General features: G+C 36.7%; 1 protein-coding gene across 3 annotated transcripts in view; it reads right to left on the minus strand.

Moving 5' to 3' along the window:
- FEZ2 (fasciculation and elongation protein zeta 2) overlaps positions 1-23,765 on the minus strand; it is a 29,768-nt gene that overhangs the window by 3,088 nt on the left and 2,915 nt on the right. For 2 of the 3 annotated variants that reach the window (XM_069852490.1, XM_069852491.1), the window contains exons 3-8: positions 21,814-21,930; positions 19,750-19,894; positions 14,832-15,100; positions 12,091-12,171; positions 7,328-7,403; positions 4,813-4,878 (exon numbers count right to left, since the gene is read on the minus strand). In XM_069852490.1, the coding sequence (XP_069708591.1) occupies positions 4,813-4,878; positions 7,328-7,403; positions 12,091-12,171; positions 14,832-15,100; positions 19,750-19,894; positions 21,814-21,930 (754 nt within the window). The remainder of the gene's footprint in view (positions 1-4,812; positions 4,879-7,327; positions 7,404-12,090; positions 12,172-14,831; positions 15,101-19,749; positions 19,895-21,813; positions 21,931-23,765) is intronic. The other variant, XM_069852492.1, reaches the window with a different exon arrangement.

A 23,765-nucleotide genomic window follows, 5' to 3' on the forward strand; every position in this document is an offset into this window, starting at 1 on the left:
TGTAATGGCATATTTGATTTCAAAGGCATTTATTTCAGCTATAAACAAATATGTGCGTATTTGTTATATATAATATTTATGTTTTAAGAATGTCACAATTATTTATACTTACATGTGTTCTCAAATTAAGGAAAACAACAGCCTTTCAGGGTTACCGAGAATGATTTATTCAGCTTGTGAATCACATTGGTAGGGTGTTATATTAAAAAATTATCCCAGTATATAAAATTAAAACTTCAAATTTTGTTTAAAACTGCAAGTAAAAACTAAAAGTCTTGAAATAAAGTGTGTAGATGTGATATCAAACCACTTCTTCTTAATAGTTTAAGTCTGTGTATATCTACAGGCCAACATTTCATAGATCTTGATTTGTTCCCTAGGTGGCTAAATTAAGGAACCGCTGCTTCCAGTAGATTTCCTCAGATATTCCTGCTTACTCCCAGAACAATAAAACTCGGGAATTCCCCTTTCCTCCATGCCTTCCTCAGCTTCTACTTAAACTTTGCTATGAACTCCATCTCTGCAGTATCATGAGCTCAATAAGCTGCTGATTTCAGCCCAAAAATGTGCTTTCTATGATCAAGAATGTCACAGTTTTGATTTGATATTTCTTTCTTGTCAGCAAATGCATTCCTCCACCCTCATCCAAATACCAGTTTCTACTTTATGATCCCAAGTTACAAGATATATTAATATGTTAAAAACTATATTCAGAAAAATGTAAGCACAATTGCAAATAGTTATCAATTTCATATTACCCTCTATTTTCATTCTAAATCTATAAAATATAATATGAATCCTACACTGGCAAGAGAACTACAATATATTTGCAAAGGAAATCACTAAGTTCTTTTCATTAACACCAACTTCAGGATGAAAATGTTCACTTAAAATCAAAAAGAAACAAAAGCCCACAAAAGGAAAAAAAGGTCCTTTAAAATAATTTAGGGTGCATCAAGACTAATATGAACAACAGATGGTAAGTTACTGCTTTATACAAGACTCTAAATGGAATATGAACATAGTCTGGCTTTGGGATACTTACCTCTGAGGAGGTACTCCCTATGGAACAGATCCAGGGAAGAGCTAACTGATCACTGGAAAGAAGGACTTAAGCATGAGGATAAAACGATGACACTTTTAACATTTTGGAGGAAACGTGGTGGTGATAGAAATTGGGAAAATTGTATGCTTTAAAAAAAAAAAAATCAAGCACCCGAAATAATTTCGAAACGGTAATTCTATTCAGAAATGCATACAGGTTGAGTTTTTTTTCCATAACATGAAATAAACTGAGTTGCGCTGGCAGGTTTTACTTCTTTACTACACTGCATTTGTACTTCCCATGTTCTAAGGATTTCTACTTCCAGCGTTTCACATGCATTAGCTGGTTATGAAAAAAAGTGCAAGAACGCTCCAAGGTGACAGAAGGTCAACAGCAGATCTGGTGGCAAAACTCTCACAGCTCTAGTTCCAAGCTCCAGCTCTTGGCCAAAATGCGTTGCCAGAACGAATTTACTTGACCATTTTTAAATGAAGACATCACATATTAGACAACATGCACATGCACAGAGGGGGCCTGTATGTGTCTTCCTACATGATCCAGATTTACTCTTTTACAAACTTCAAAATTATTTTACCATTTAGTTCCAGATATTCTAGATGGTGACAATTCTATAAAATAGCATGAAATTAAGAGAAAATAAAAACTAACTTCACTATCTTTTTGTTTGTATCAGAAACACCAGCAAATTTGGCAAGGTTTCTTGCTAAATCAGCACCTACTGCTCAGTCTTCTGGTTCCATTAATGTTTCCATGTTCACAGCATTCTTGTTTTATTTGTCCCATTACATCATGACAACAATACCACGGCTATTATTAGAATAACTTTTTTCCTGATACTTCTCTTTTTCAGCTCTTGATTTTAAACAATCTAAACAACTTTTCAACAGTGACCAACATTATCTAGAAAAGTTTATTACTAATGCTGCGTGCAGCCATAACACCCACGTAAGACAAGATTGTTCTAACTTTTTTAAATATCATAGAATAAAAAGACAGTGTTGCTTTAAAAAAATTGTTAAAGACATACTTCTAAAGATTTTTCTTTTCATGTGCTGTGTAGAATGGAACATAGAGCTAGAAAGATTTTACCTGTGCTGACAAATACCACAGTAACTGGGTTTTCCATAACGCTACACATATCCTGTTGTCACATAGAATTTACTGCCTGCTTTTTTCTTATATGTTTGGTAAAAATTATCATCAAATGAAGATGAAGTTAACAGATTAATAACAGAACTAAGTATCTTCAGTAATATACTTCGCAGTTCAAAATTTAATTTTTTTTGATTAATAAAAAGAAATGGAATCTATTCAGGGTAAGACAACAGCTGGATCATAGACTAAACAAATGCAAAATGAATACGATTATCACTATATCATACAGATGACTTTACTGGGTCTAGAACTAGTTACTATCCAGTTTCTTTTGGAAAACAAATTCAAACCCCTAAATCCTCATAAAAATTGTCACAATTTTTCCTTCCAGGGAAAAGAACAGACGCTTCAAAATGTAGGTCACTCCTTTTATTCTTAAATTCAGGGAGCAGGATGGAAGTTCAGGTGCAAAAATTGAGCCAAATGTTGCTTCAAGTAGTTGTTTAGAATAATGTAATCTTCCTTTAACAAGCTTTAAAAATAACTTTCAGGCAATGTGCAGGTGGCTGGCAGCATTTTGTGCCATATATGAAGCCTCACTGAGGCTTCAGGCCAGAAGTTTTGGTGGCCAAAAAAGAAGAGAAACAGATTACAGCTTTGAAAACAATTGGAAGACTTTGCCTGTTCCGCAAGATAAATCCGCATTACAATGTAATGCTGCCAGCCAATCTATAAATATTTAACATTATCTAAACATAGCAATATGAAGATTAGTTAAGGCTACATTGAAAGGAAGGGTAACATCCTGTCATCACTAGCTTGCACAACTGTTTGCCATTGTACAAACATACCCACAGAAGACTGAGAAAGCCTTAGTTCTGTTTAGTGATGTAACTGAGGGGGAAATCACCTTCCCCTTTCAGTATGAGTGACTTGAGTGAGTGACTACTCTTTATACTCCCATAATTTGTTTTACAGTTTAAAGACAGGAGTGTTCTTACATGAAAAACTGTTTGAGCTGATACATTTAATGTGAGCATGATATTTTTTAATATATTTTAAAGTCATGAGCATGCAGAGGCAGAGGTAGGAGGGAACCTCAGTATCAAGCTTCCCGGATCATCCTGTCATATGTTCAGTTAATCGTTTACAAGCCCTTCATGGAAAAGATTTCTCTGTTTCCTTAGGCAGCCAGTTTCTTCTTAGTATCCTAGTAATCTAAAAACTTTTCTGGATAGCTATGTCCAAAAATAAGAAGAGACACTGGAAAGAGCACTATCCATTTCAATCACTTTCTATCAGACGTATTATGGTGAAAACCAAACAACTTTAATTATTGACAGCAATTCATCCTCTTGGATCAAAGAGGATTAAACTAAAGTTTAATGCCACTACCACTGAAAAAACCTTGATCTTGAGCATAAATGGCCTTCAGCTCATAAACAAATACACCTGTCTGATATAAGAAGGATATTCAGAAAGGGTAAGTAAACAATGAAGCAATCAACGGAATCAACTGAAAGGATCTCTACATTCTTATTGCACATGGAGTTCTGCAACCCTACATGAAACTTAGAAATGAGCCCCTTTCAACAGGAAATCTGTTGGAGCTTCTGGAATACTGCATGGCTCTTTTCAGATTTTCTGAAGTAAGGGCACACTGAACTTCATCTAAAACTTTAACCTGGAAGTACTTTCAAATTTCTGCAAGATGAGAATGATTAGAAGTCTTTGTAAGAAATACAAACCCCTTCAAAAATCATATGGAAGGAGTTAAGCCAGATGACTGTATTTGAAAAAAATAGCAAGACTCAGAAAGCATACCAAAACAAGAGAAAAAAATTGCAGCATATGAACACAAAGCAGAACATAATATACATTTAGGCGGCAAATAAAAAGGCATCCATCATGCTTTGGTACACTCGCTTATTCGGATTGTGGGAGTTCGATGCATATGCTAAACTTTAAACACTAAAGAAGATGGGATCATCTATATGTCAAGAATTTAATAAGAACATAAGCATTAGTAAGATCTAGGCAAAAATGAAGTCGAAAGAAAAAGTGAATTAAGAACCTGGAAACTACCTGGAACAACTCCTTAAAGATAGAGCAGTGATTTTTCAATGTTTAACATTCTAGTAATATAACCAATGTATAAGACCAGAAAATACACAGTTAGTACACAGACTTTTAAAACAAAACATAACAAAGGTAAAACAAGTAAATGTAAACTATTTTTTACTATAGATCAGAAGGTAACACTTCTAAAATGAAGCTATGAACACTTCATCTAGCAAATATATTACTATAGGCAGTCTGAGTTTCAATTCTGAAAAACTATACAACACAAGTTTTTACCTACACCCATTCAACTTTGTAAGCCCGAATGCTCTGCTCACGCAGATGTCCTTCAGCCAATGGAATACACACCATATAGTTTGCTATATTACACTATCACAAACAAAAGAAAAATATTTTATTTATGAACTATATGGTCAGAAACCTTGGACAAAATGTATCAGAATACGAGAGCCATGTTGTTAGACTGGCAACAGAATTAATGAATGTTGTAGGACTGCTCTTTTCAAATAACACTGTATGCACATTAGCCTAATTTAGAATAAGAAATCCCTGCTAAGAAACATACTCACCCTTTAAAATATAGTCTGTTAACAAACTTGGCACTTTCTCACTATCCTCTTTCATGGCATGCAGGACTGAAGTATGAAAAAAAAAAAAGATATTTAGTCATAAACTAAAGACAACATTCTCAAAAAAAATACCATGAAAATCTTCCAACTACTGATAGGGATATTACTAACAGATTAGTAAGAAAACTCTTAATCGGAATATAAGAAGATACAAAGGACAGATCTCAACCTTTAACTTATGTAATACTCAATTCCGGAGTAGATAGATACAAGAGATCTACTTTATGTGATTAATTAATTACAACAACACATCATAATCATCATGGCAACAAAAAAAGCACTTCTTCCCCATAAAAAATGTCTCTCCAAATGAAAGTAATCACATCCAACAATGAAATGTGCTAACATGTAGTGGAGGATTGGAAATCTTAGGTAAAACATAACTTCTAACACAAACCACTCCATGTTTCTATGAAATGGTGACTATTACTAGCTACAGATTAAAAAAAATTCTTTAATACATGATTCAATTCAGATTTAACCTAAAATAATGCCAGAATGCCAAGTCTGTGACTTTTATCATCTCTGCATATTTCTGAGGAACTAAAAGCATTTGCAGTAGCTCAACTTGAGACATACATGCCTGTTCGCTACTCCATAAACAAAAACAATGACAAACCTTTATTAAGTGGCCTGGACACAAATGAAAGAATCAAAAGTACAGAATTATACTGAATAGCACTATTTCACAGGCTCCTAATTCATAGAATCATAGAATAACCAGGTTGGAAGAGACCCACTGGATCATCGAGTCCAACCACTCCTATCAAACACTAAACCATGCCCCTTAGCACCTCGTCCACCCGTGCCTTAAACACCTCCAGGGAAGGTGAATCAATCACCTCGCTGAGCAGCCTGTTCCAGTGCCCAATGACCCTTTCTGTGAAAAATTTTTTCCTAATGTCCAGCCTACATCTTCCCTGGTGGAGCTTGAGGCCATTCCCTCTTGTCCTGTCCCCCATCACTTGGGAGAAGAGGCCAGCACCCTCCTCTCTACAACCTCCTGTCAGGTAGTTATAGAGAGCAATGAGGTCTCCCCTCAGCCTCCTCTTCTCCAGGCTAAGCAACCCCAGCTCTCTCAGCCATTCCTCATATGAAATTCTGATTTTGAAATACAAGTGTTTTATTTCAATTTTTATGCTGAAGTATTAGCGTTCGTAACTATGGAATACACAGCTTTGAAAGAAAAAAAATCCAACAACCCCAAACACCTGCTTTAATATCTGTACAGAGAGTGAGTCAGAAATCTGCAACTGTGTCACAGGATCAAGTTCCAAGCAGCCCACAGAAGGCAATACCATGAATACTCTTTGCAGTGTATTTGTACAAGCCATTTTGTTAATAAACTGGCAAACAATGCAAAAAACTGCCAGGAAGCTTTATCTGCTCTCTGTTTAATATTAAATTTCGGGAATATTTTTGAGTGGAATTTAAATATAGCAAGAGGATGAAATTTCTCTGCAAGAGTAAATATAAAACAAAAAATATATATGTTGCAAAGTATGAATTACCGGCTAAAGGTGCCTACTGCAGAAAAATAAAGAGAATTTAATTCCTGCTTAAACACTGCCTTTCCTATAGAATTTGTACAATATTTATTTTCTCTTTCTAGGAAACAATCAATCTAGCCTTTTAGTATACCTCAGCCACCTGTGGAATCACGGACCTGTGCTGCTGCAAAGTACCTTACGATGTAGTTACATCCAAAGCCCTGCATTAAATCTGATCAAATACATTGATGCACTCTGCTATCTATTTTTAAACTGTTCTACAAACATCAAATAAAGGACATGCCTCTGACTCCCAAAGACAGTGTATTTAACCACCTGAGAAAATATTTTTTTCTTGCAAATTAGAATTAAAAAAAAACCATCAGATTTAGAACTTACAGATGATTTTAAGAATCTGTCCTAAAAAGATGTGAAGAAAAGGCAACAAAAAGCCCCATCAAAACTCCGTTTGGTTTGTATTTCCTAACTATTAAAATTTATTAATCAGGAAAAAAGAGAGAAGCAGGCTACTTTAAAGACAATCAAGTATAACTACTCATAAGTGTCCTGACATCCGTATCAATTATTGAACAATTATTGAACATCAGGACAATAACCTCAATAAAGCAGAGCAAGTTTGAACACACAAGGGTATATCAGATACTGAAAGTTCCACAACACATGGTATTTCCGTAAGGCCACCTGTTGAAATAGTACGAGAACATTTACTTTCTGATACATGTAAATGTCTAGCCTTCAGGGTTTCAGAGAACAGCTAGAAAACAACGTACTGTGAAGGCTCAAGAAAAGTAAAAACAGGCCAAAGTACACATTTAGTAACCATGCAACTTTATATATATGCCATTAATTAAAGGGGAAGAGATAACTGGATGAGATGCCTTAGTTTTGAGCAACCACAACTGGAAACATAGGACAGGATCAGCAGGGGAACTTGATTTGCTTACTTTTGGTTAATGTCTGAAGATCTTCCACAGATGGGGGTCCATTTTTCTTCTCATAAGGAATGACGGTTGTTAAGTACTGTTAAATGAAAAACAGAGTTATTTGATAGTCCTTTCATGCAATTAATGGTGCTTGCATCTTATTTTGCAAAAATTGCAGCAACTGAAATTGCTAGCAACAAATAAAAGCTTTTTGGAAGACCATATTTCATCAGAGATTAAGACTCTACCTTTCCTATCCCAAAGCCTACTACAGAAGCCAGCTTCTATTTGTTTTCAAATTATGTGACCACAGAAGTCATGCTGCTAAATAACTAGAAAAGTATTTTAAAAATGTAATGTGTTTACAGTAAAAAGTTTCTCTATCAGGTTTCTTCTTGAGAGCCTATGCAGAACAACAGTAAATCTTTCCCCTCCTTCGTCAGAATAATTCAACCAGAAGACCTTCATATACCTAAAGTACTCCTCACAATCATACATAAGCTGGGAGAACAACCTTCCCACCACCTCCCCTCAAACAACACTATAAATGCAGATGAACAAATTCTAGAGTTGCTCTTGAAGAACAACAACAAAGTATAAATATAACATGAGTGTCACCAGTTGCATCCAAAATCAGGAAGTAATTATTTCTTTCCAGGAAGCACATTAAAAAAAAAAATTATCTTCCTAGGTCAGCTTTTTAAAGGAGTTCAGAACACAGATGATACAGGCTGTGGGGATGCCTGAAGTAAGGTGTTCAGGTTTGCAGAAGCGTGCTAACAAGTATTTGGGAAAATTAAAAACCAAACACCTTCAAACCCAGCACAAGCTATGTTTGGACAACTTCAAAACAGCCATAGGATTTTCTGTGACTGCTTAACTCTTACTAAGAATATGATACATTCCAAGGATTTTGACAGATTAAAGAACACAGCATAGTCCCAAGCTCTGAAGGTTATCCATAGTTCTCTGAACAATGAAAATTAGGCTGAGCTACAGTTATGCGGAAGCAAAAACAACTTTTGCCTTCTTACACTACATACTTCCAATCAGAAGGAACAAAGCAAGCCTAATTGAACATAAGAGCCCACTCTTTGGATTTTAATTCTCAGTTTTAATAGTCAAGTGTGCTAACAGATTGTTTCTAACCAACTCCACTTTTGTTCTATTTACTTTTTACTGAAATCTTTTGTCAGCTTTAAAAAAAAAAGTAAAAAATTTTCGTAAATCTTTCAGGATTTTCATACCTGCAATAATACCAAGATTTATCTTCAAATTCTTGAAGCAATCCTGTTGCTCCTTTATTAAATGAATTTAGGCTACATTTTACTTTGCAGACTTAAATAAATGTATACTTAAGAATACACATTCTCAAAGAGGTCAGCATTTCAAAAGTACCAAAATCACTGAAATTTTCCCTAATGAACAAGCTTTCTGAAATATCCCTCAACTCAGTTTTTAAGATTTTAACAAGAACATTATTCTGAGTTAATAGCTATAAGATAGTAGGCAAAGCAACTCTCTGATTCAACTTGAGAGATGTGGTTCTCCACGCAGCAATCAGAAAACACATCCTAAACAAGGTCTCCTTCTCTCCTAGCAGCAGCACTTGAGCAAGTGTAACACTGAAGAGGTTCATTTTGCAGAAGGATATTTAGTATTACCAAACGTTTAGACTGGGCTCATCAACCTCATGCCCAGCCATATCCTCTGCCTAAAAGTCAGATGGACCCAGTTCTGTGAAACTCAAGGGAATCTATTGTACAGGATTGTATTGACACCTCACCAAGACCTTATGCAAACACAGGGCACTTTTCTCCCTCCCTTTTCCTTTTACATTTTCTCACATCCATTAAGCAGAGGAAAGTGCGCAACGGTTCTTAGGAAATGGTCAGTTTTCAACTTCTTTCCCAGCAGATGTAACCAATAGGTATCACTAGAGAATTGCATTTACTGGAATCAATAGCTAGATATAAGGCTGTTAAATCTGCAAATGTCAGAGACGAAAGTAGATGTACTAACATGCAAATCAGATCTCAGCCTGCTATTTCCAGCTTTCAAAACTAAGCAGCATTCTACCCTTTATCCAGGCAATAAAATATTAAGACAAGACATGTTTCACTGGACCAAATACCAATATTCCCCATTTTCTTTCTGTAAATTCTACCTTCTAATTTTCCTCTCCAACAATTAAATAATTAAATTTAATAATTAAAATTAAATAATTTAAAAAAAGCAATTTCTTAGTTTTCACAAGTCATCTTGTTTTTCTCAACAATACTTTGCCACTGTACAGCACAATAGCACTACAAAAACTCATTCCCTAAAGTGCTGTGTGAAGGATAACATAATACGAAAATGAAGAAAAAATTACTCAAGTTTAACATACTGACATATGCCCAAATGTTCACCATGACCTCTACATTTTTGAAGTAGATTTGACAATATGGTAAGCAGCAATTCCCACTACAATTTGTAATCACGCATAACAAGTGTTTGATATGCCTAAAAATAAACACGAAGATGACTATCGAATTTTCTTCTGCAAAAATTCTGATCAGAGAGTGCCCTACCAACACACTTTGATGTCTTTTATGCAGATGGTACTGTTTTTTCCAACCACATTATCAGATGGAAATGGGTTGTTCCCCACTGGAGGTTTCTCTTGAAAAATTCCAAGTAATTTTCACTTATGTCTCAAACACACACACAAAAATCACTAAAATTTTAAAAAGCAAAGTACTGACTCTATCAGAGTAATTCTACATAGAAAATAGTAAAGGCGGTAAATAACATTAAAGACTGAAAGGAGATCTGAAATAACTATGAACTTGTCATAAACTTTAATGCTGTGACTTATGTGTATGAACTTCTGCCTTATAAGGTACATAAAAAATTGCCCTTGCATTTTTTTGAGCACGACTCCGGATTGTTAACTCTTCCCTGCTAGAAGAAAACACCTGAATGTGAGTTTATAACAACAATACACTCTGAAAAAACATTCCAGTGAATATTCTGAGAGCAGCACTAAGCAACCGAGCATCTGATACATTTTTTACTCTGTAGTAAGAAGATGACACCAATATTTTAAAAGCAGGACCTGGGTTTGGTAATGTGACAAAACCCAACCAACCAACCAAACCCCAAACACTACAGAAGAATGGATTTCTAGGACTAATTTTTGTTATTTCTATGATTGCCTTTAGGATACAGGATGGGGAAAAAAACCCATAAATCTACTAACAAGGATATAGTATAAGATGAACTAGGGGAAAAATACAATCAACATGAAGAATAACATTAGTAAACTAACTTAAAAAAATGACTGCAAGATAGTTCTAGAAAGTTAGGATGTCATTAAAAGAAGAAAAGATGTATTTGAATAGACAGGCATATAAAAAGTATTTAAAGCAAAAGTTAGAGAGACTGGCACAGCTCCGTCTGTTCACTGCATTAAAATACGTGATATTTAAAATATCTAAAGATACAGGTGAACAGCTGTAATTTATTATTAAATGGTAAACACAGCAAAAAAACCTCAACCCAAATCCAGCACAGCTATTACTTTACCAGTATTAAGATAATGTAGAGTGATAAAAACTCCATTAGGTAAACTCTATGCAGGTTTGAGATCCCTGAAGCTTGGAACAAATAGCTGGATCTATGCATTTGTGAACTCTCATACTTGAGAGTATGAGAATTATCAGGCCTCTCTTGCTTGAAAAAGAGGGCAAGTCCGTCATTTCTATCCTCATGATTCAGGAATGACTTAAGAGTTGTTTTACCTCCTGAAACCCTCTGCAGGATACCCCAGTATCTTCCAGACAAAAAGCCTAATCACTCATGACTTCTAAACTACCAGTCAGTTTATTGCCTCAATGGACTTCTCAGCAGGGATTAAAAAAAAAAAAAAAAAGAAAAAAGAAAAAAACCAAAATCAAACACGCTCCTCCTCTAACACAACTGCATAAACTGTAATTGGTGGGTAGGTATGTGTGCCAAAAGCCTAAACAACAGGATAAGCATTATCATGTTACCAAAATACAGAAGCAATTTAATAAAATGCACACTACAGTTCTGAAACAAACCATTAAATATTAGTTTGAAATAAAGCATAACTCATTGTATGCAACATCCACAGTGATATCCAATGGAGTGGGGTCTCTGTGCTGTATATTTCAACAACTAAATAGTTAATGAATAGACACAAACTTTCCTACCATTTCTGTCTTTTATATCAATAATCAGCATTGCACACATTTGTCTACTTTCAACAACACATAGTTTGTGAAGGCAAAAAGATATACAATATAGTCCATGCATTTTCCAGATGCCACTCTGTTTTTAGATATATCAGCTCTGTACATTCTAAGACAAAAAAGAGAACAAGCCCTTTTTTTCCAGTTAGAGATACCACCCAAGTCCTCAATGCTGAAGGCCGAAATGTTACATAACCTGATACATAGTCTTTGATTGGATATTAGATTTTCACAGACATGCAATGTATTTGAAGCATGCGTTATGCCAAAACAGAATTTGAGTCTTGGGTATGAAATAAGGGTTGTTATTTCAGTGCACCAGGATATCCTCGAGCTGTTGAGCAGAGAAAGAGACTGTAGGCCGATTAGAGTCCTGAGGCAGGGAAAGAGTACAAATGCCAACATATTTGTCCTATTTTTTTCCTCTCTCAGCACTTATCTTCAACTACTGTCAATTTTCAAAATCTCAGCTCCTACCGAAAGTGCAGACAAAAAATGAGGAAGAAAGAGAATAGAGCCCAGCACCTGTTTCTCTGCACTTGAGTTTCCAAACGTGTGGCGGAAGCCATTCTGTATGACATTTGAGATCCCTTCCATGCTGAAGCGCTAAAAGTAGTGAAACATAGCAGAAAGAAAAAAGGGACAGAGAAAAGTTCAGAAGACTATTAATCAGCATTCATCAAGACCATAACAGACAAATGACAAAGACAAGCTCTAAGATGTATTACAGCACATTTTAATTTTTTCATTCACCTAATGCATTTTTATAATTAAAAAGCAAACCTTACAATGACACTCAAGCAGTATAGCTACATGAAAATTTAAAATCTTCACACTGCAGATCCAATAATTGAGACTTGCCTTTTAAGGCTGTTCCATTTTGAAAGGTAAAAAGTAGTATTTTTGAAAGTTCAGTTCACAGTCCAATCTCCTTTAAAATTAGTGCCTGAGCAATATGCTTTTAGACACCACTCATATCAACTTCTCAGATTTTAAGCACCTACTAGGAACATTACTCAAAGGTAGTAACTTTCAGCTTTACCTTTTTAAAACATTGTGCTTTCATGCTTCCTTTTTCACAGCTGAAGCAATAATTAACTATCAATTGTACTCCCCATTTCTTTGCAGTACTATAGTTAAACCATACACAATTAGTTAATAGCGCACACCTATTAATTTCAAGCTCCATTATATGGAATGATGGAATCCAAGCAAAGAAAAATTAATATATAATCCAACCATATTTTTTTTCCTTGAACACTGTGATCCCTTTTGCTTGCTAGAGAAGTGAAAAAAAAATCAGAACAATTTTGATGTTTACCATGAGATATACAAATCAGCAACTGACAAGAACATAAGATGAAGAAACTATCAAGCTGCTGACACAGGGCATTAAGATGTGCACACCTCAGCACATCTGAATGTATTTATTAGCAAGAAATGGAATAAAATGTGCTGGAATACAGCATTCATTTGCTTTCTAAAGCACAAAGAGGTCAGTAAAGACACAGATGTTGCCAAAGCCATCTTAACTCTTTTAAGATATTTTACTTAAATAACTGGTATCTTCAAGTCCTGACTATTTTTAGTTACTCCCCAGTCTGCCCTTGTGAGAGAGATAGAAGTTTTAGAAGTCAAAGAAAGCAATTTACCTGAAACTTGTATCAAGGACAAAGAATTAAAACCTCTATTTATTAACATTCAATTATAGTATCTACAGGAGAACTGATTTTCTTAAGAGTATGAAAATGTAATTTTACTTCCAACCTTTTTATTTAAATAATACTTCATTATAGTTTTAGTTAATAAAATTATTAATTTCTACATTGTTTATTAACAGAAACACACTCTTCACAAAGGTACTTGAACATACTATCTACATGAATATTCTCCTTGAAAAAAGAAAAAGAAAAACCCAAGGAAAAAGCAAAGAGTACTGAAGGAATGAAGCTTGCACCTCTTTCTGAGGGAATGCTCTCAGATCTGTGCTTGGTGGTACTGAAGCCAGTTTTCTGAAGAATCACACAGATGTAGCCTACAGTCTTACTTAGAAGCTAGTTTGTTCAACCCCTCTCAGAAAGCAATCTGACACATCTACATATTGAAGCAACCAAATACAAAAATGTCTTACATTAGGACCACATACCGTTATGCTTGAAAGCATGATTCGAGTCTCTAAACTTGAAACTAACCAGAACAGCCTCTGAATCACTTGATTCAAGATTCAAAACCAAATAATTACTTTATTTTCTAGCTCGAATACTACTTATTGCTTTTCCAAGACTGCAAATCAAAAAAGGAACACATTTGAACTTTACACTGTGCTCTGGCAAAGGGATAACAATTTTGTATAGGTTTCCAGATGTATGCTTTCTTAGAGTTCCATTAAAACTTAGCTATATACACAAAAGATAGCTTTTCATTAGACAAACAAGATAAGAACTCCACTGAGTTATATCACAGGGATCTTATTATTTTAAGTTTAGGAATAGATTCTGTAGAATTAATGTTTCATTACAAATGTTTATTTCTTATGCTTAAAAAACTAATCCTCACATCTGATGTCAAACCGAAGCATTCTTTCTGGGACTTTGCCAAGATCTACAATACACTAACACAGCCTGTAAGAGACGCTTACAAACTCTAACATTAATGTCCCACTTAAGTAATTTAAAATTGCACTAGGCAGAAAAGAAAGAAAAAATTTTACTGGCAAGATAATAGCCTTATTTCTTTCATTCTGTGCCTCCTATTATTTGTATTGTGTTTCAATTAGCAACAAAAGGAAAAATGTATGTTGTGTGAAGAATAAAACAAATTATCTTCTCCCTGTACACCTGAACTACACTTTGGCCTCACCTCTGTCTCTCTCTTTGGGCACAGTCACTCTGTCACAGGTGTAAAGAGATCATAGGTAAGACTTTTTTATCCTACCTAAAAACCAACATGATCAATAATTATCTGTACAACCACACCAACAATAACACTGAAATTCCTGTATGACTAACAGTGGTACTCACATACTAGAATTCACACAATAAAACCAAAAGGTTTGCCTACTGACAACAGAACACACAGCAGTACATCCAAAGATGCTATTTTTTGTGACCATGTTAAAAAAGAAGATAAAATCATTAGGAAATGCCTAAGCCTTTTCTGCCAATGAAGGCAGCATATGTCTTGATACAACCTAGGACTATGACTTCTAATATGGAAAAAACCAAAAAGTATTTTTAATCTATAAATAGTTACAAAAATTTTCTTACTGTTCCAGGCATATGACCTTTTTCTTGTTTGCCATTCTGAGGACTACCATTTTTCAGCTTCTTTTTCTTCTTTGCCGTTTCTTTGTGTTCTCTCTGTTTGTTTTGTACTTCTATCAGGACAGAAATGAAGCTGTTTTTCACTTCCTTCTCAAACTCCAACTCATCTCGTAGAGCCAGCTGCTGTATTAGTTCCTCAGAGTAATCCTTAATAGCCGTCTCAATTTCTTCTAGCAGTTCATTTAACTCAGCAACAGACAGTCTTTTTACTCCTATAAAAATTTCATATAAAGAGCAATCTGTCAAGATTTTACACAGGATAACACTTACATGAATTACAGAAAAAAGTAATCTGAAATATTTCAAAACAAAAATAGAATTCAATTCTAAAACTAAATAGAACAAAATATTCCTAAAGGAACAGATACACCGCAGAGGCAACTAGATTTGCAACAAGAAGTTTGTTAAGCTTTCTTCCTATTTCTGAGATAATCTGCAAATATGAAGAGCACATTTTACTTAAGGAAACTGAAGCAGGCACTAAACTTCTAACACTGACACCTCTGTTAACTATTACCTTCCAGCTACGCTCACTGTTCAAAATAAAAGTTCTCCATATTTTCTGAGAAAAGAATAAACACTTTAGCACTTCTGCAGTCTTTGGATTTTTCACCTACAGTAATACGGGAATTATACTTTATGAGTGATGGAATCTTCTTAGGGATATTGTTAATGTATACATGCATATTAATAAAAGCTTGTACAAAACTTTTATGATAAAATTTTTAGATGCATTTAGTAGAAAAACCAACAAAATTCTCCAAGTCTCCTTTGTCCGGGGATTGTAATCAAAAACATGGCCTGTATTGCCTGAAACAAGGACCTAGGTCAAAATGAGCTGACAGACTCATCTCAAGCAAAACCAAGCATTAGTAGTTTTGATGAAGCATTAGACTGAATTGGTTAATGCTAAACAAGAAGCCTGTAAAATGTCAGTTTGGAAGCAAAAAAACCCTGCAGGTTTGCATTTTAAAGGTACTACTGGGTCACATGTTACAGAGAGTGAACTTATGGCCAAGAATAATATTCTGAGGCTTGCTTTGGTTAAAAGCGGGTATGCTCTTTGACTGCTCTCCATTCCCAAATAAGTCTGACAAACCTAGGAAGCTAGTCAGTCCCAGCAGCTGTTATGTCAAAGAACGTAATTTTCACTGGCATTTGAGAAGGGCTCATCCTGGTTACACTGAAGAGCACAATCTGTTTATTGACACTGCATGGATGTTTCTAATTATTTGGTTACATTGAATTAGCCTAGTAAATATGTCTAAAAAAAACTGTTGTAAGAGAAAATACCTACTGACGAGTGTTGAAAAACACAGATAAGGCCACAAACAACAATGAAGCATAGGTCTTAGAAGATTGAAGCTGAAATGTGATTTTTTTCTCTTAAATTACAGCAGCAAAAACCAACACATGCATACAGTACCAAGGACAGGCTAAGCAGCAGAGGTTGCACCATGGTTTTGTTTTTGTGAAAGATGAGACAACCAGTGAGTCTAAGAACCAGATTCACAGTCTAAGAAAAAAGTGTCCCAAAACCATAGGTTCAGATCGTCCAACTGTAACCCTGACTTGTTGATGACAGAACAGTTATCATGACCAAAGGCTACAAAGGGGCTCCGCAGGAAATACTCAGCTGATTTGGGTGAAACAAGGCAGACTAATTAAAATGCAGAAGACTACTCGGATTAAATCTTGGATACACAGGCTAAATATGTGTATTTACCTCTATGTGTAACCAGAACTGTAATTGGTTTTCTTTTTGGACTATCTTAAGACAATTATTTTCATAGCCAAGTAAAAAGTAAATACAACCTTGGATTTCCTCCTCTCAATCCTAAACTTGAACACCTCTGACTTGTCTTATAAAAGCGAGATGGTTTCTAGGAAAACCCTGTAACAGTTTCAGAGAGAAACAGACTAATTCGGAAGCAGTTTCATAGAATCATAGAACAACCAGGTTGGAAGAGACCCACTGGATCATTGAGTCCAACCATTCCCACCAATCTCTAAACCATGCCCCTTAGCACCTCGCCCACCTGGGAAGGTGACTCAACCACCTCCCTGGGTAGCCCGTTCCAGTGCCCAATGACCCTTCCTGTGAAGAATTTTTTTCCTAATGACCAGCCTAAACCTCCCCTGGTGGAGCTTGAGGCCATTCCCTCTTGTCCTGGCCCCTGTAACTTGGCAGAAGAGGCCAGCACCCTCCTCTCTACAACCTCCTTTCAGGTAGTTATAGAGAGCAATGAGGTCTCCCCACAGCCTCCTCTTCTCCAGGCTAAACAACCCCAGCTCTCTCAGCCATGCCTCATAAGGCCTGTTCTCCAGCCCTTTCACCAGCTTTGTTGCTCTTCTCTGGACTCACTCCAGAGCCTCAACATCCTTCTTGTGGTGAGGGGCCCAGAACTGAACACAGCATTCAAGGAGTGGTCTCACCAGTACTGAGTACAGAGGGAGAATAACCTCCCTGGACCTGCTGGTCACGCTGTTTCTGATACAAGCCAAGATGCCATTGGCCTTCTTGGCCACCTGGGCACACTGCTGGCTCATATTCAGTCGGCTGCCAACCAACACCCCCAGGTCCCTCTCCTCCAGGCAGCTTTCTAGACAGACTTCTCCTAGTCTGTAGCACTGCACAGGGTTGTTGTGCCCCAAGTGCAGGACCCGGCATTTGGCCTTGTTAAACCTCATCCCATTGGACTGAGATCATCAGTCCAACCTGTTCAGATCCCTTTGCAGAGCCTCCCCACCCTCCAGCAGATCAACACTTCCACCCAGCTTAGTGTCAGCTGCAAACTTGCTAAGGGTGCACTCAATGCCTTCATCCAGGTCATTGATAAAGACATTGAACAGGGCTGGAGCCAGCACTGAGCCCTGGGGAACCCCACTTGTCACTGGCCTCCAGCTGGAGTTAACACCATTTACCACCACTCTCTGGGCCCGGCCATCCAACCAGTTGTCCACCCAGGAGAGTGTGCGCCTGTCCAGGCCAGAGGCTGACAGTTTCTCAAGCAGAATGCTGTGAGAAACTCTGTCAAAGGCTTTAGTGAAGTCCAGGAAGACCACATCCACAGCCTTTCCCTCATCCAGCAGCTGAGTCACTTTGTCATAGAAAGCAACCGGGTTAGTTTGGCAAGACCTGCCTTTTGTGAACCCGTGTTGACTGAGCCTGATCACCCGGTTCTCTTGCATGTGCTTCATGAGAGCACTCAAGATCACCTGCTCCATGACTTTCCCTGGCACTGAGGTCAGACTGACAGGCCTGTAGTTCCCTGGGTCCTCCCTGCGACCCTTCTTGTAGATGGGCACAACATCAGCCAGACACCAGTCCAGTGGAACTTCCCCAGTCTTCCAGGACTGTTGGAAGATGATGGAAAGGGGTTTGGCCAGCACATCCGCCAGCTCCTTCAATACCCTTGGATGAATCCCATCCAGCCCCATAGACTTGTGAGTGTCTAGTCGGGCTAGCAAGGCTCTGACCACCTCCTCTTGGATCATGGGAGCCTCATTTTGCTCCTCTAGGTCCTGGGTTTGTACACAGAGGGAACAACTTTCTTTACAATTAAAGACTGAGGCAAAGAAGGCATTAAGTACCTCAGCACACAAAAAAAGGAAGCAAGAGCTTTTCATAGAATATTGACCTGAAAGATATGAGAGAGATTGAAAATATGTTGAAGCAAAGTTAAATTATCTGCCAAAATAACTAAAGACTTTGTTGGTCAAGATTGACCTTTAAACTACAGAGATGCAATGGACAAGATGAGCTCCTAAAGCAGAGAAAAATAAATATGATATGAAATACCAAGCAAGCTTGATTAGCTCCAAACCTAAGGACACATGGAACTGTCAGAAAAGCAGGAAGCCCTGCTGAGCAGGATACACTTTGCTTTCACATTCCTGAAATTTATATGTCCAGACAGCTGAGTCTTCAACCATGAAAATTGGAGTCTCCTCCATAAATCTGAAGTGTAGCAGAAACTGAAAGTCATATCACAAAAGGTTAGCTGGTTTTCTAAATCTTCTACAGAATTTATATTGCAGAGCTAGTCCATAGGAAAGAAAGCACCAAACATTTTAAGAGTGCCTAAAGCAGGAGGAGCATCTGGCAACTATTCTTTGTGTTCCTATTACCTTCTAGAATTGATTTTGACAAACACACAGATGAAACAAGTTTCCATCATGAAACTAATCAGTCAGAGGTTTGTTTCACATACAATTCAAGCTACTACAATTAAACTATGCATGTAGTTTCTCCTTTCCTTTTATATAGGGAAGAACAAATGGTTTGAGTAGAAGATGATACACGAGTCTTCTTAAACTTTTAAACTTTTTGAAGAGGAGTAGAGAAAAACAGTCAAGGCCCTTTAGGGGAAAAAGAGAAGCAATAGTTTCATTATTTTTGTGTTACGGTATATTGAGATATGTTGCAGTGACTGAAAAAGTACCAAAGAAACATCACTTGCCTTATCGACCGCATAGCTCTCAAAAGCTTTAGCTAAGATTCTTAAACACAGTGTACTGTCCTCAAGAAAGTGTCTCACTTGGAAAAACACAGAAATTAGTGAAGTTTAATAAAAATGATCGACTTATCACTTGACCTATGAAGGGACCTCATTCCAGTGAATTGAGCTGCAGTGTATTTGCTTTAATTTGAAATGCTCTTAAGTTTTATTTTTATTCTAAGTTGTGAAAGCTGACAAAGATAAGTCTTCTATTTATGTTCCAAATCTAGCTTATTCTTTCATAGCATTTTTAAATGCAGATATTTCCTAAGAAGGACTTGCTATAAATCAAACGTGGTAAACTTATCCTTCCAACTATTTTCAATAAGTGTAAGAGTGAAATACTAAATATCACTTACTCTCTTCATAGCTATTGTTCGTACTGGATCTCTTGAGTGTCTGAATTTCCTGGGAAAGTATGGAGAGCCGATCTGATTGAGTGGGCGTTTCATCATCTTCTGGATCAGGCGATTCCTGCATCATTTCCTCTATTTCTTCAATCACCTTCAAAAACCAAAAACCCTTATAAAAACCATCCCTGCAGAAAGAGAAACAGCCTACAACTTGAAGCAATGCTGTTAAGAGCATAAGGGAATTTTGACTTTCAATTAGCGAAGATGCTGTTGGATGAAACTAATACCGAGACTGGATTGAGGAGAATCAACAAAATCATATTGACATTTCATTCCCATGCTTGCTCTCTGAGGATGTTGTGGTTTTAGTTACCCAAGGCCATCCTCAAACTAGTGCAAAAGGGCAGCACCTGCAAGGAGGGTCAGACAGAACAGGTGACCCTAAGCTGACCAACAGAGTACTCCATCCCATACACGTCATACTTGGTATAAAATTGAGAGACCACAAAGGTCTTTTCCTCTTCTAACTGTCAATGTCCAGTGAGGATCTCATCTGTCTCATTGCTCCTGATCCCAGATCCGTGTGTTCCTGAATCCAGCTCTTGAGCGCAGCTGCCTCCTAGCTGCGGCCTCATTCTCTCATGTCTGCTTTACTATATTTGTGGTGACACAGAGTCATTGAGGGGTAGAGGCGTGATCTTTATATATATTTTATTACTTTCTAATTATTTTCATCATCAACATCATTATTAGAATTCATTAAAGCTGTAGCTATAATAATAATAACAATAATAATAAAGCTGTAGCTTTAGTTTCCAACTTGCAATTTTTTTTCCTTCCATTTTCTTTTCCCCCTTCCCTGGAGGAAGGGAGGGAAGGGAACTGGAAGCATGGTTTTACCTGCCAAAATTAGCTGGGTCAGGGCTAAACCGTGACAATGGATAAGACTACCTTTTCAAGGTAAACTGGTGATCTAACAACAAAGTGTGTTGAAACTGAACAATTATTTCCATATGAAGGTATGCATGGCTCTGCTTAAGGGAACTGAACTAAAGTGAGTGAGCTGGAATATCTTTCCCGAGTATTCAGTTGAAGGAAAACAGAACCCTATTTCACCGCACTTCTCTAAGGAGAAAAGGAAAAAAATAACCAAAAACCCCCCAAAAGTTCTCAATAGAGTAAAAATCTTATCAGAAGTTTTATGAGCTGCCCCATCACAACCTGAAGCTGACTTGCATCCCTGGGTGTAAGATCTGAGCCAGACTGAAAGTACGAGAACAGGAAGCCTGTGCACAGAGTTTACTTTTCAGTATAGAAATGAACATATTTCTACAGGCTAAATTATTAACTGAACAGCTGAATAAATAACACATCAGCTTTTGGAGGTTTAAAGGCTATAGACAGTGCTGATATCCACCTCACAGCAAAAAACAGCTGAGGCAGTTCAAGCAATCCTGTCTCTCCTAGTCTCAATAACCATGTTCAGAGTTCACAGGTAATAATTTAAACAAGAAAATACATCACTGAAAAAAGCAGGATCTCAATGGACAGTTATTAACCTTACTCAGAAGAGAAATTTTCAAGACAACTTCAGTAAATCCGTGGATTTGGAACAAAAGCCTTTAGATACCAAGTAATTTCAAAGCTTAGTAGCAGAACTGTTGATCTGCTTTCATATTACGCAAAAGATTCGAGGAATTCTTGCTAATCACAAAGCCACATGAAGACATGGGCAGCCATACAGTCACGCCAGGAAAATACAAACTCCCCAGTGTCACCAACATTCTGAAAATACTTTTGCTTCTTAACACATACATCAATTTAGTAATGTTTCTGATTAATTCCTGCTAAGAAACATAGAAAGATTTCAAAGACCTTGGACTATCGACCTCACCTGAAGCATTGGAATAATTTTCAAATCTCAATGACACAGTAATACCTCACAAATTATTATGACCCTAACTAAAGAACAACCAAGAAGCTTAGCTATGGTGAACATCAAGGAAGAACAAAAAATAATTACAGACTAAACAATACTACACCAACAACGCTGTCTTTGCTGAATGCTACCTGCTCTGCTGTGAAGAGTGGTTCATCATTGATGCAGGAAACAATGATAGAATGCATATCCAACTGTTCTCTCAGCTCTTCATCATCTGACAGGTCAAGGTTCAAGTTATCATTTACCTAAAAAGCATGAAAATATGTATTTATATAAATATATACATACACTTGTGTGTGTGTCTACATATATATATATATAAAAACCCTGTGTACATATATAAAAAACAAATGGGGAACTAAGATTTTAAGAATGAAACAGATTTCTTGCCCTTAATAATGGAATCAATGACTCCTGCTGCCAAATACCTGGAAACTGAAGTACATTAAGAACTGAAATCAAAACTGTAATTGGAGAAAGTTAAAACAGCTTGTCAGTCTTTCAAGTCTTCAAACACCCTCAGCTTATAAAGCCCATATACACAATGATAGGCATGGATATCTGCATAGAAGGCAGTCGATCCATTATAGATATTTAAATCTTAAGTGAAGACAGAAATCAGCATAAAAACCTATATATAATCTGTAACATTACACAAGCCTGTTGTTTTAGGTGCTTTTATAGTTCCACTTTTTCACATAGTAAGACACAAGAAAAGTTGTTTCAAAAAAGCAGACCATGGTTATCACCCCAGATTATTTAAAAAAATATTGCTGTATATCTTGGGGTCTTTTAGAAAAGAAACAGAAGTAACACTGTTCCCACACATATACCATACGCTTATCCTTCAGAACCAAAGATACACATATAGTAAAAGATTTAAATGTCCTTCTTAATTGGTCTAGTATATTTCACTCTCACACAGTGATATTGTGATTTACAAAGCTGCTTGCTCATTCTGCACTTTGCCTATTACTGGATTCCAGCCTCCCACCCTTCAAAAGCTGCAACTCCTAACCTTTGACATTTTGAGCTCAACTACCCTAGCTGATATTTGGTCTAATTTACAAGCATGATGACTAGCTGTATAAAGTCCTTGGTCTCACCATATCGGTTTTCAGTTCTTTGGTGTAATTCCTCCAATTTACCCAGTTCTTCAGAAACCTTTAATAGTTTTCAAATTAATTTTGAAGATGCTACGAATATCCCCAGATAACTAGTCTATAGGGAGAAACGCACAATTTGTATTTCTTCAGTCACCAGAATGAAATCAAATGTCCACTTTTTTCAGAATCTTAATTCCAATAACTACGCAGTGACAGAACTCCACTAAGAATATTTGTTCACCTACAGCACAGATATATCCCACTTTTGACATTCTTTAACATCAGCAGTCCTTGAATGTTTTTCCATTTATATAGGGTTATGACAACAACTATGGGATAATAAGCAAGAATAACAGTTCATCTAGAAGGAGGTCATTTTCCCCTCTTGACCCTCTCAACATCTGAGAGACTATCAGAATATATTCTGGTAATACAGGCTAATACAGCCCAGGCTACCACTGATACAGAAAGGACCACCCGGCCTTCCAACCAGCCACACTCCACGGCTGTTTCTGTCCTCACACTTCTATCAGGGAATGACCTGTTTAAAAGTAATCTAACAAAAACATAATAAGCAAGTAATTATGCAACCCTATTCCTTGCACCGCTGCACAACATTTCCATCATCAGAGCTGTTTAAAAGTTTTCACAGATCTGTGATGTGAAGAAACAAAGATTAGATCAATCAACCTCATTCGCCTTACATTTTTAATTCCTAAACAGGAAGAGAAATACTTTCAGCACAAGTCTAACAGTATGTTATTAAGTTTCAAAGGCATCAAGTAAGTGTTGCTTAGCTGTTAGTATGCATTGTAAGAAAGTTAAAACAAGCAGCCAGCTGGTCCATATGTGCTGTCACATATCCAGAAATACTGCTGAAACGCAGAAAAGTAGAAAAAAAGTGTGTCAAGCACTCCCAAACAGATGGGCTTGACACATCAAAAGCCATGCCAGGTGGAGTGAAAGCTGATATA

This window comes from Phaenicophaeus curvirostris, chromosome 2 (assembly GCF_032191515.1).
Source record: "Phaenicophaeus curvirostris isolate KB17595 chromosome 2, BPBGC_Pcur_1.0, whole genome shotgun sequence".
Classification (NCBI taxonomy): Eukaryota; Metazoa; Chordata; class Aves; order Cuculiformes; family Cuculidae; genus Phaenicophaeus; species Phaenicophaeus curvirostris.